This window comes from Clinocottus analis, unplaced genomic scaffold, assembly GCF_023055335.1.
Source record: "Clinocottus analis isolate CAN_PGR_092001 unplaced genomic scaffold, fCliAna1.0.p SCAF_58, whole genome shotgun sequence".
NCBI lineage: Eukaryota > Metazoa > Chordata > Actinopteri > Perciformes > Cottidae > Clinocottus > Clinocottus analis.
Window position 1 is genome coordinate 405686 of NW_027176216.1, and position 11777 is coordinate 417462.

Here is an 11777-nt window from a genome sequence, read left to right on the forward strand (position 1 = left end):
CAAGTACTACACACAGTCCTGACTTTGTGAAGTACAAATGCATGAGCATACAACTAGAAGTATCTATATTACCCAATTACATGTGTTTATAGGAGTAAAACTATGAGGATAAGTATTTATAAAAGTATATATAGTACTCAGATACATGTGTTTATAGTAGTTAAACTAAGAGTATAATTATTACTCAGATACATTACTTTATAGTACAACTTATAAGTATTCATAAGTTTCCCTCCACATCTCAAAGTAATGGAACAGCGCCCTTTGGGGTCCACGTGGAGGAACTACACGTCGTTTAAAGCAAGTATTTTATATTTTTATTAACAAAGAATCACGGAATGATTCCAGTTTGAGTTTAATAATAAAAATCTTCCCGCTGGAACATATTTATTATTCAAGCCTTGAAAATTAAATCTTGAGTTGTATATTTATTCATGTTTTACACAAAAACAACAGGCAAAATAAATACATATTTACATATATTTAGCTAATCAATGCGCATGTCACGTGAGGCACTAACAAAACAACAAAGTAAACACGTATTAAACAATAAGGGATGACAATAAAACAATGCAATCAGAGACCAACATAGATATGTTTAAAGAGATTAAAATAAATAAATATTCGAAAACATACAGATTTTCAGGAATACGAGGAATTTCGTGACGTCACATCCTGTTAATGTCAGCTGAGTGGAACGAAAAGAATGGAGGTGTCACTCTGGGTCTGTTTCCCGGCTCGTCCCTCCGTGAGCTTTGTTGAGAAAGCTAACCTTTTAGAGATTATAACCAACTGGTGTGAGTCTAAATATAAATCACATAATATGACACGTATTTGTGTGTCTTTTTATCATTTTTATAACTTTTATTTGGGGCTTAATTTCAAGGATCGCTCGACGTTCCTCGCTTCCTGTTTCCCCGCGTCAGAGTGAGGCCTCCTCTCAGGAACACATACGATCTTCGGTTAGAGTCTCGTACAAGGTGGGGCAGCGCGTCTCCCGGTCAACTTGTAAAAGTTCAACTTTCTGGCGGTTTATGGCGCTTTTCTGCACCAACGGCGGGAAAACACGTGAGCAGGTGAGTCGCGCGCCTTCTTCTGCGCTGTTCCATCCATCTTTACATTTCCTACGTTACGGTTTAACGTCGTTTTCCCTGAACTCGCCTCGAGCGTTATCTCTCGCTGTCGCTCTCCGGCGTGACGGAGTGGCGCTCCCGAGCAGCCAATGGGAGACCGCGACGGGGAGTTCTGGCCAATCAGAGACAAGCAGGGGGCGGGAGCTGCGAAGTGGCTTTTTACCGTGTGTCAGCTGGTTAAAAACGGGAAGACGAGAGTTCCTCTTTCTGCACACACGCGCATTGTGCACGCACGTCTTATCTGGCAGGACCCGTATGTTGGTGTCCTTGTAGCTCGCATGGAGAGGAAGCTCCTCAGGTTACTAGTGTGTCCTGGTCCCTCCTCATGTCACTAGTGTGTCCTGGTCCCTCCTCAGGTCACTAGTGTGTCCTGGTCCCTCCTCAGGTCACTAGTGTGTCCTGGTCCCTCCTCAGGTCACTAGTGTGTCCTGGTCCCTCCTCATGTCACTAGTGTGTCCTGGTCCCTCCTCAGGTCACTAGTGTGTCCTGGTCCCTCCTCAGGTCACTAGTGTGTCCTGGTCCCTCCTCAGGTCACTAGTGTGTCCTGGTCCCTCCTCAGGTTACTAGTGTGTCCTGGTCCCTCCTCAGGTCACTAGTGTGTCCTGGTCCCTCCTCAGGTCACTAACTAGTGTGTCCTGGTCCCTCCTCAGGTCACTAACTAGTGTGTCCTGGTCCCTCCTCAGGTCACTAACTAGTGTGTCCTGGTCCCCCCCTCAGGTCACTAACTAGTGTGTCCTGGTCCCTCCTCAGGTCACTAACTAGTGTGTCCTGGTCCCCCCCTCAGGTCACTAACTAGTGTGTCCTGATCCCTCCTCAGGTCACTAACTAGTGTGTCCTGATCCCTCCTCAGGTCACTAACTAGTGTGTCCTGGCCCCCCCCTCAGGTCACTAACTAGTGTGTCCTGGTCCCTAGTACTACAGGTAGTACAGGTACAGACAGTAGTCCTGACGTGTCCTCTGTGTTCCAGGTCTGTCTCTAGAGTGCTGACTCAGTTCTGTGAGTAAGAAACTCAGTTTATATATTTGATATTATATTATATTCACCTTCTTAATGTTTTAAGATGTTCAACATTTGTGTTTGTTTTTTCTGTCCCTGCTGGTCTCTCCTGGTCCCTCCTGTCCCAGCAGTCGGGTCCCAGTGATTGGCCTTGGGGGCGATGGCGTCGGGTAAGAACAAGAACCAGACGTCTCTGGCGCTGCACAAGGTGATCATGGTGGGCAGCGGGGGGGTGGGCAAGTCCGCGCTCACGCTGCAGTTCATGTACGACGAGGTGAGGCCTGAGACCGCGTTACCCACAATGCCCTCTGCTACCCTCTCACGCCTCGACCCTGATCCTCTTCCTCTGCCTCCCACCCGACCCCCACCAGTTCGTGGAGGACTACGAGCCCACCAAGGCCGACAGCTACCGCAAGAAGGTGGTGTTGGACGGGGAGGACGTCCAGATCGACATCCTGGACACGGCGGGCCAGGAGGACTACGCCGCCATCAGGGACAACTACTTCAGGAGCGGGGAGGGCTTCCTGCTGCTGTTCTCCATCACCGAGCTGGAGTCCTTCACGGCCACGGCCGAGTTCAGGTCTGTGCCGCCCGCCTGGACCTTCGGAGTCCACCTGGGCCCTATAAAGTCCTCCAGACCCGGTCCTCTCGACCCGTCCCACTAGACCCGTCCCGCTGACCCTCTTGTCCTCAGGGAGCAGATCCTGCGGGTGAAGGAGGAGGAGGCCATCCCGCTGCTGCTGGTGGGCAACAAGTCCGACCTGGAGGACCGGCGGCAGGTCTCTGCTGAGGAGGGAGCCGCCAAGGCCGGCGAGTGGGGCGGCGTCCAGTACGTGGAGACCTCTGCCAAGACCAGGGCCAACGTGGACAAGGTGCTCTTTCTCTTACTCTGTTACAGTTTGCTTTAGTGTCTTGTATTTTACTTTATTTTATTCTACTTTCTGTATATAAAGAGTCTTTAGAAACAGGATCATATAGTTTTGTGTACTTTTATGACAAAGTGTGACGGACCTGTAACCTCTTGGCTCCGACCCCTTGGTGCCGCCCCCAGGTGTTCTTCGACCTCATGCGGGAGGTCCGCAAGAAGAAGATGGCGGAGAGCAAAGACAAGAACGGGCCGAGCGGCAAGAAGAAGAAGAAGCGCTGCTGCATCCTCTGAGACACAGAACCAGACACAGAACCAGACACAGAACCAGAACCAGACACAGACACAGACACAGAAACAGAAACAGAACCAGACCAGACCAGACACAGAACCAGACAGAGAACCAGACACAGAACAGAACCAGACACAGATGGACTCTAAGGGACTGCTGCACAGACACTCACTCCATCAGGAGGGTCCTGGGCCCTCACCTGGGCCCTTACCTGGGCCCTCACCTGGGCCCTCACCTGCACCTTTCTTTCTTTTTACACATGAATATGTATTTTTCTCCAAATGTATAAAATCACTTTAATAAGAAAAATGTGTTTGAGGTCTTCATCCTGGTTTTAGGTGGACACCTGGGCCACCTGGTCTACCTGGGCCACCTGGTCTACCTAGTCCACCTCACCTGGTCTACCTGGGCCACCTGGTCTACCTAGTCCACCTCACCTGGTCTACCTGGGCCACCTGGTCAACCTAGTCCATCTCACCTGGTCTGAGTTCATCATAGAGGTCACAGAGTCCTCTTCAAGGAACGTCGGCTAAAACTAATGGACGAGGTTCATGTTCTTTGTTCTCTACCTGTTCAGGTACTCTGTTCTCTACCTGTACAGGTACTCTGTTCTCTACCTGTACAGGTACTCTGTTCTCTACCTGTTCAGGTACTCTGTTCTCTACCTGTACAGGTACTCTGTTCTCTACCTGTTCAGGTACTCTGTTCTCTACCTGTACAGGTACTCTGTTCTCTACCTGTACAGGTACTCTGTTCTCTACCTGTACAGGTACTCTGTTCTCTACCTGTTCAGGTACTCTGTTCTCTACCTGTTCAGGTACTCTGTTCTCTACCTGTACAGGTCTATACTTTGTGTACAGTAGTATAAAGTATACAGAGTCCACAGGTGTACAAAGTTGGGTAAGTTTGTATGTTTCTGCAGACGACATCATCATCATGATGACGTCAGGTGTTCATGTTCTCATTATGTCCTGTAGCAGCATGAGCTGTGATGTGTCATGTGACCACTAGAGGTCACCAGAGAGTCTGAGACGACCAGCTGCTCTGAGAGTGTGCTGTCTCTTCTATCACACACACACACACACACACACACACACACACACACACACACACACACACACACACACACACACACACACACACACACACACACACACACACACACACACACACACACACACACACACACACACACACACACACGTTAATATAGCAAACACACTGAAGTGCATTGATTTATTTATTGGTTTAGTTTTTTTGTTCGTCTGATACAGCTTTATTTTGAAAGGGCGCTAAATGTAACTTTAAAATCATGACAACATTAATTGTATATGATATATTAGTAATATGTATAGTTTATTTGTTGTTTTTGCGCAGTTTTCGCGCAATACGAACTTCTCGAACGCCGCTGCGTAAAGCACGCGCAGGTTAACGACATAATGACCGGAACTAAGGAGATTCGGTGTTCAAAATAAAAGCATTGAGGATGTATACCGTTAATGTTTGGTGATGATATGTGGCAGCTGGTAACGTTTGAGCTCACTTTATTGAGTTAATAAACAGCTGAGTAGTTCAAACTAACATTCAGCACCATCATTTATTAGTTGATTAAACTTCATTGTAATCATATGAATCTGAAAAGTAAGAAACTGTCAGTATAAAGTCCGATACAAATATAAATACTCAAGTAAAATATATGTACATCAGAATGTAAGTGCTTAAGTACTTGTAAGCGCAGTACTTAACGTAAATAAACTCCCAGCGCTGGTTTTATTTTGAAAGCCTGTACCGGAACTCACGTGGCTCGGCCCGTGTAGCTTGGATCGCTCCGCCGCTTCCCGGCCGGGATACGGTGGCTCTTCACGGGATGGATCTCACAGCAGCTGCACGGGGCGAAGGGGGAACGGCTCTGCGCGCGACCCGGATTCACCTGTAGCGCACGCGCGGGGAACCCAGCACCTGGACCCGGTTTTAGGAGCCCGCTCCTCCCGCGGCGGCGGGGTTTGAACCCGGAGCGAGGAGTTTTTCCCCTTCTCCCACGTAGCTGCTTAGCTTAGCATCGAGGCCCGTGTGAACTCCACCAGGGTCCATAGGAGGAAGGCATGATTTAAGAGCGCGCGCCCCCCGCCCGTCCCGGAGGTCACCGCTTTCACCTTCCTCTCCCTCACCATCCTCTTCACGGCGGTTCGGCCCCCCGCCCCGCCCCCCACCGTGAGCTGCGGGGATGAACTACCAGCAGCACCTCGCTAACTCGGCCGCCATCCGGGCCGAGATCCAGAGGTTCGAGTCCGTGCACCCCAACATCTACTCCATCTACGAGCTGCTGGAGCGCGTGGACGAGCCGCTGCTGCAGAACCAGATCCGCGAGCACGTCATCGCCATAGAAGGTGAGCATGGAGGGTCCGGGGGTGGGCGGGGGGGGGGCGGGGGGGGGCTGAGCCCGCGGGGCTCTGTGCGGTGCTGCGGAGCGATGCGGTGTTGTGGTTTTCACTTCCGGGTGGGTTTCACACCTGGATGACGTCATGAGAGCGCTCAGGTGGGCTCTTCCTGAGAGCTGAATGTGATTTAATGTCTGTCTCAAAACAAAGAGCTTAATGTGTTTTAATACACAGACTCACATCGCAGGTACAAGTACACACTGAAGTACATTTCCTGGCGAGAAGTTCCCTTTTGTGTTTAAAACCAGTTCTGCTCTGAAGCATTGTTTGTTTTTCGGATGAGAGAACAAATAGTTCCTCAGTTTGTGTGTATAAATACACAATAACTACACAGTGAGTATGTGTTTCTTTAGGAGCCAGTATTTATTGAATATGTTCATGTAATATTCATATTTACCTGTTGAGGTGTTTTCTGCTTGTTGGATTAAAACCAGCGATAATATTATTGTTTATGTTTTTAAATAAGATAAATATTATATTTAGAGTTAATATCCTGAACGAAGATGCTCAGCATCATTATCATAGTATCATCTCAGGTACAAATACACACGTCATAATACAGTACATACGCAATACATCATATATTATGACTATTCTGGAGTAATACTCATCATTACATATCTTCATATTAGATGATGACATAATGTTGATTTACCTTTTTGAAAGAAGATCCATTGATCTATTGATCTGTTGATTTATTGATTGATGGCAGCTGATGTCTTCACGCTGCAGCTCTCTGCTGTTTGAGCAAGGCAGCAGGAGGAAGAGGAGGAGGATGGTGGTGACGATGGCGAGGATAATGGTGGTGATGATGAGGATGATGGTGATGAGGAGGAGGAGGAGGATGATGATGGTGGTGAGGATGCTGGTAATCGGACCTAGTCACACCGCTGTGCGGGCGCACCTGTGACCTTTGCCCCCTGTGACCTTGAGGCTTTGAAGTGCTAGTCTTTCACCTCATGAAACAGAAGAGCGTCTTCCTTCACACTCTTCCTCTTTGTGGCATCGGGGTCGTCCCCGAGAGCGAAGGTTCAGTTTGCGTCCTCAGCTATCTGTGTGTGTAGTTGTGTGTATGTGGTTGGTGTTGTGTCGCAGCCAGGTGACACGAACCCACTTCCTGTGTCTGCGACGTTTGTTGCTTCTTTTCAAACCAACGCAGAGTTAAAGAACTACAAGAACCAGTCTGGCTGCTTGCTAACTGCTCGCTGGCAGCTCGCTAACTGCTCGCTGGCAGCTCGCTGGCAGCTCGCGTCCTGCTCGCGGGCTGCTCGCGGGCTCATTGAGCCTTTTATTTAACGGTAATGAATCAATATTGACCTCTAACAAAAAACTAATAAAAATACACCTGTGTGTAACACTTCATTAATAAACATTAATAAACATTAATAAAGCGAGCAGCAGCAGCTCCTGTGTGTTGCAGCTGCAGCCGGTCTCCTTTGTTACAGAGGAAGTGCTGGACATTGAACGCACCGCAACACAATAGAGTCTCCTGTGCGGTAAATAAAAATAGTATCTGGCTTCCTGTCGGTGCTGTGATGTCACTTCCTGGTTCTCCTCAGGTCTGCGTGTTTGTCTGTAAAGCAGCAGATGCTCTAAAGACCCTGAAGGCTTCGTTCACCAATTAATGATTAATCACCTCCATTAATTTCACTCCATAAAGCACCAGAAGCCTAAGCCTTCATCATCATCATCACCATCATCATCACCATCATCATCATCATTCTGGACCCAAACTGTGAGATTTATTGTAAACAAATAAAACTAGTGTTCAGGCTCCTCCTTTTAAATCTGGTTCATAAGTTCTCTCCTGAATCCTTCAGTCACTCCTGTTAGCTGCTGAGCAGCTCCCCCTGCAGGTTGTTAGCTGCTCAGCAGCTCCCCCTGCAGGTTGTTAGCTGCTGAGCAGCTCCCCCTGCAGGTTGTTAGCTGCTGAGCAGCTCCCCCTGCAGGTTGTTAGCTGCTCAGCAGCTCCCCCTGCAGGTTGTTAGCTGCTCAGCAGCTCCCCCTGCAGGTTGTTAGCTGCTCAGCAGCTCCCCCTGCAGGTTGTTAGCTGCTCAGCAGCTCCCCCTGCAGGTTGTTAGCTGCTCCTCTCTCTCTCCTCGGTCACGGCTGTCGCACGCCCTCAGGCTGAAGAGCAGCAGAGTTTGTGTTCCTCTTTGTTCTCTGTGTTCTCTGGGTCTCCTGAGGAACAAAAAGATCATTGTTCCTCTGGTTCTGCTCTGACGTCTCCCACAGGGTTAGGGAGATGCACTCTGGTCCCTGAAGGCCTCATTTTGGGCCCTGAAGGCCTCATTTAGGTGATGTTGACGCTCACCACCAGGGGGCATCACAGAGCTGTGTGTTTGTGTGTGTGTTTAAAGAGAGAAAATATTTGTGTGTGTATTTTAATTTATTTATTAATTTTCAATAGTTTTATCTCTTGGTTCTGCACATGCTCAGTAGCTGTTCTTCTCTTGGTTCTGCACATGCTCAGTAGCTGTTCTTCTCTTGGTTCTGCACATGCTCAGTAGCTGTTCTTCTCTTGGTTCTGCACATGCTCAGTAGCTGTTCTTCTCTTGGTTCTGCACATGCTCAGTAGCTGTTCTTCTCTTGGTTCTGCACATGCTCAGTAGCTGTTCTTCTCTTGGTTCTGCACATGCTCAGTAGCGGGTGCGTCTCCTCCCAGCAGGGGTCCTCCCTCTGCTAACTGACCCACTTTCCCATCTCCAGGGGGGAGAACCTCCTGCTGCTCTTTGATGCAGAAACCCCCTCCTGCAGCAGAGTGTGTGTGTGTGTGTGTGTGTGTGTGTGTGTGTGTGTGTGTGTGTGTGTGTGTGTGTGTGTGTGTGTGTGTGTGTGTGTTATTGGTTGTGAGGGGTCTGCAGGTCCTGATAACACCGTGAGGGTCTTCAGAATAAATCCTGCTCTCAGCCCTTCACAATAAAAGACACACAGCCGTGCTTTATAAACGTTTAACCTGGAGAGGTGAAGGAGGTGAGGAAGACAAGGAGGCGTTCAGTGGCACTAGAACAGTGGAACAAAGGAGCTTCACTGTTCTCTACTTTATATTTAAGGAACATTACTGTAAGGAGCAGCTGTCAACAGGAAGTAGTGATCACATGCCATGAGGTTTTCAAAGTAAAGGTCTAGTTTGTGGATGTTTGTTTGAGGAAATGGAACCTATCATCATCATCATCATCATCATCATCATCATCATCATCATCATCATCATCATCATCATAACAATAATAATAGCTCCTCCCTGTTAATGGAAACCAGTGTAGACTGGAAAACCAGAACTGGAGTTCTTCTTCTACTGTTCTGAATGTAGACAACAGCTGGATTTGTACCTCCCAAGAGTGTGTGTATATATAGATAGTATAACAGTACAACAAGTACTCTTAAAGTATACAATAACTCCTCTCCGTGAATATAATCGGTATTTAAAACACTGGATCCGGTTCCGGGTTCCACGCGCCGCTCCGGGTTTCCCGGGTTTCCCGCGCTCCTCTCAGCGGCAGCGCGAGGAGGACGATACTGCGCGCGCGTGTCGCTGTCAGGAGAGCAGAGCTCACGGAGAGCAAGAGGAGCAGCAGCGGCACCGGCTCACCTGCACCGGCTCACCGGCTCACCGGCACCGACTCACCGACTCACCGGCTCACCGACTCACCGGCTCACCGACTCACCGACTCACCGGCTCACCGACTCACCGGCACCGGGGCTCAGGGTCTCAGTCCGGGAGTCACTGTGAGAAGCCGGCTGAGGAGGACGGCGCGCGCGCGCTTGTGTCTGTGCGCGCACACAATGGGAGACGCGCTGCGCGTACAGGAGCGGGATTTGGATCAGTAGGAGAGGTTCTCCCTCTGCACCAGGAGTAGGGAGGAGGTGCACGCGGCGGTTTCTGCCCCGCAGGCTTCTTCTTCTATTTCTTCTTCTTCTTCTTCTTCTTCTTCTGTGGTTTTCCTGCTGAACCGGTTGGTGCGCGTCATGTACCTGCTGGACCGGATGGAGAGGGGAGCGCCGCAGAGGAGGACCGTGTACCGGATCTCCCTCACCTTGGTGAAGAGGGAGAGTCCAGAGGAGCAGCACCCCAAGGAGCCCCAGCAGCAGGAGGAGGTGCTGCTGGAGGAGGTGCTGGAGGAGGAGGCGGCCCGCGGCCTCATGAGGAACTTCAGGACTTTCAGCACGGGCCAGCTGGAGCTGGGGAGGCTCAAGACCAGGAAGCTGCTCCTGCAGAAGGAGGCAAGGAGGGAGGCAAGGAAGAAGGAGGTGAGGAGGGAGGAGGTGAGGGAGGAAGAAGCGAGGGAGGCAGCAGCTGTGGACCCGACAAGGAGGAGGCTCCTGAAGGCTCGCAGCGTGGAGGAGAGTAGCTCCGCCCCTCCTCACAACTCCTCCCGCGAGGCCACGCCCCCTAAGCCTGCGCCCGGCCTGCTGCGTCGCAGCTTCAGCTTCCGGCAGCGGCCCGCCGCCGGCGAGCCTTCCCCCCCCACGACGCCCGCCCGGCAGAAGAGCCGCACTCTGGAGGTCGGCGCCGTGCTGAACAAGACGGGCTCCATGGTGGAGCTGCGAGGGGGCGGGGCCAAGAAGAACCGCACTCTGGACAACAGTGACCTTGTGCGGCCGGCGGGGGAAAGGGGCGGCGGCCTTCCGCTGAAGGGCGCGGGTGGGGAGCGGCGTCTGGCCCGGTTCTTCAGCGGGATCTTCTCCAAGAGGGATGGGGCCGCCGCCTCCACGCTGTCGGGAAGCCCCGCCTCCAACCGGCCCGAGAGGGAGGAGGGGGCGGAGTCCAGCGCGGAGAGCGCGAACGCAGGAAGCGCTGAAGGTAACTGATGACATCACGTCACATGACCTCTCATCACGTGACCTCTCTCGTGACCCCGCGGCTCCCCCCGGCCCTCCGGCCTCATGTTGGCAGCCGGGTGTCGTCTGCTCCTCCGTTTGTTTTTCATTACTTTAAACTGTAAATACTTTTCACACAAACAGAGTACTTTGTACCTCCAGTACTTCTCCCCCAGTCGAGAGGTTTTTATCTCCAGCTTCCCGTTTCCCTCCAGGGGAAAACATGACGGACAGGAAGTACAGGCAGCCAAAGTACTGCATCAAATACTACAGATACTCTTCTCCAGGCCTTCACAGTACTAAAGTACATCACCAAAGTGTTTATATCATCTGTAATAACACAAACAATATGTACCTCGAGGAAAGTAGAAGTACAATAGGTACCGCTGAGATGTAGTACAGTAGAAAGTACAATATTTAGGAGTAAAAGTGGAGTATAACAGGACAGTAACATGCAGAATTAAAGTACTTTACTCCAGACTAATGTACTTCTTTAGGAGTACTGCGCGTCATGAAGCCTCTTCTGGTAGTACACGTTGTGGTACAGGTCTTGGTACGGGTTGTAGTACTACCAGTAGAACTACTTTCTAGGAGTCTTCAGGTTGCAGTGTTACATTACTGGGATTCCTGAGAGCTGAAGGAGCTGCTGATGTATGCTGGGAAATCTATCCTCGAACTGCTGATGCATGCTGGGAAATCTACCCTTGAGCTGCTGATGCATGCTGGGAAATCTACCCTCGAGCTGCTGCTGCATGCTGGGAAATCTACCCTCGAGCTGCTGATGCATGCTGGGAAATCTACCCTCGAGCTGCTGCTGCATGCTGGGAAATCTACCCTCGAGCTGCTGCTGCATGCTGGGAAATCTACCCTCGAGCTGCTGCTGCATGCTGGGAAATCTACCCTCGAGCTGCTGCTGCATGCTGGGAAATGAATCAGCACAATCAGCAGGTTAATTAAAAAAGTGAGGGTGTGTGTGTGTGAGGGTGTGTGTATTCAGGGTGGAGTGTGTGTGTGACCTATATCCTCAGTCATGCAGAAGTAATGCATGTGTGTCAAAACACACACACAAACACACACGTGGTTGCCAATTACTGCGTCTTTTGCATTCAGTTATCTTTCTCTGGGAAAACACACACATTCTTACACACACACACACATTCTTACACACACACACACACACACACTCAGATCCATCTCTGTTACTAAGACTCTGTAAATCTGCTCTACATGATGA

At 50.3% G+C, this 11777-nt stretch overlaps 2 protein-coding genes across 3 annotated transcripts in view; both read left to right on the forward strand.

The window, feature by feature from the left end:
- The first annotated feature begins 943 nt into the window (after positions 1–943).
- Positions 944–3596, forward strand: LOC137803531 (ras-related protein O-RAL-like). 2 transcript variants are annotated; one of them, XM_068602041.1, is made up of 6 exons: positions 944–1076; positions 2102–2130; positions 2259–2404; positions 2502–2710; positions 2825–3002; positions 3182–3596. In XM_068602041.1, the coding sequence occupies exons 3-6, from the start codon at positions 2291–2293 to the stop codon at positions 3287–3289; spliced, it is 609 nt and encodes a 202-aa protein (XP_068458142.1). In that variant the 5' UTR covers positions 944–1076; positions 2102–2130; positions 2259–2290; the 3' UTR covers positions 3290–3596. The 2 variants fall into 2 exon arrangements, with proteins under 2 accessions (XP_068458142.1, XP_068458141.1); XM_068602040.1 differs by having other exon boundaries at positions 2262–2404.
- A 5935-nt stretch (positions 3597–9531) lies between these two features.
- LOC137803510 (arf-GAP with GTPase, ANK repeat and PH domain-containing protein 2-like) overlaps positions 9532–11777 on the forward strand; it is a gene marked incomplete at its 3' end in the record, with an annotated part of 4289 nt that continues 2043 nt past the window's right edge. Inside the window, exon 1 of the mRNA XM_068602004.1 lies at positions 9532–10526. Coding sequence (XP_068458105.1) covers positions 9692–10526 — 835 coding nt within the window. The remainder of the gene's footprint in view (positions 10527–11777) is intronic.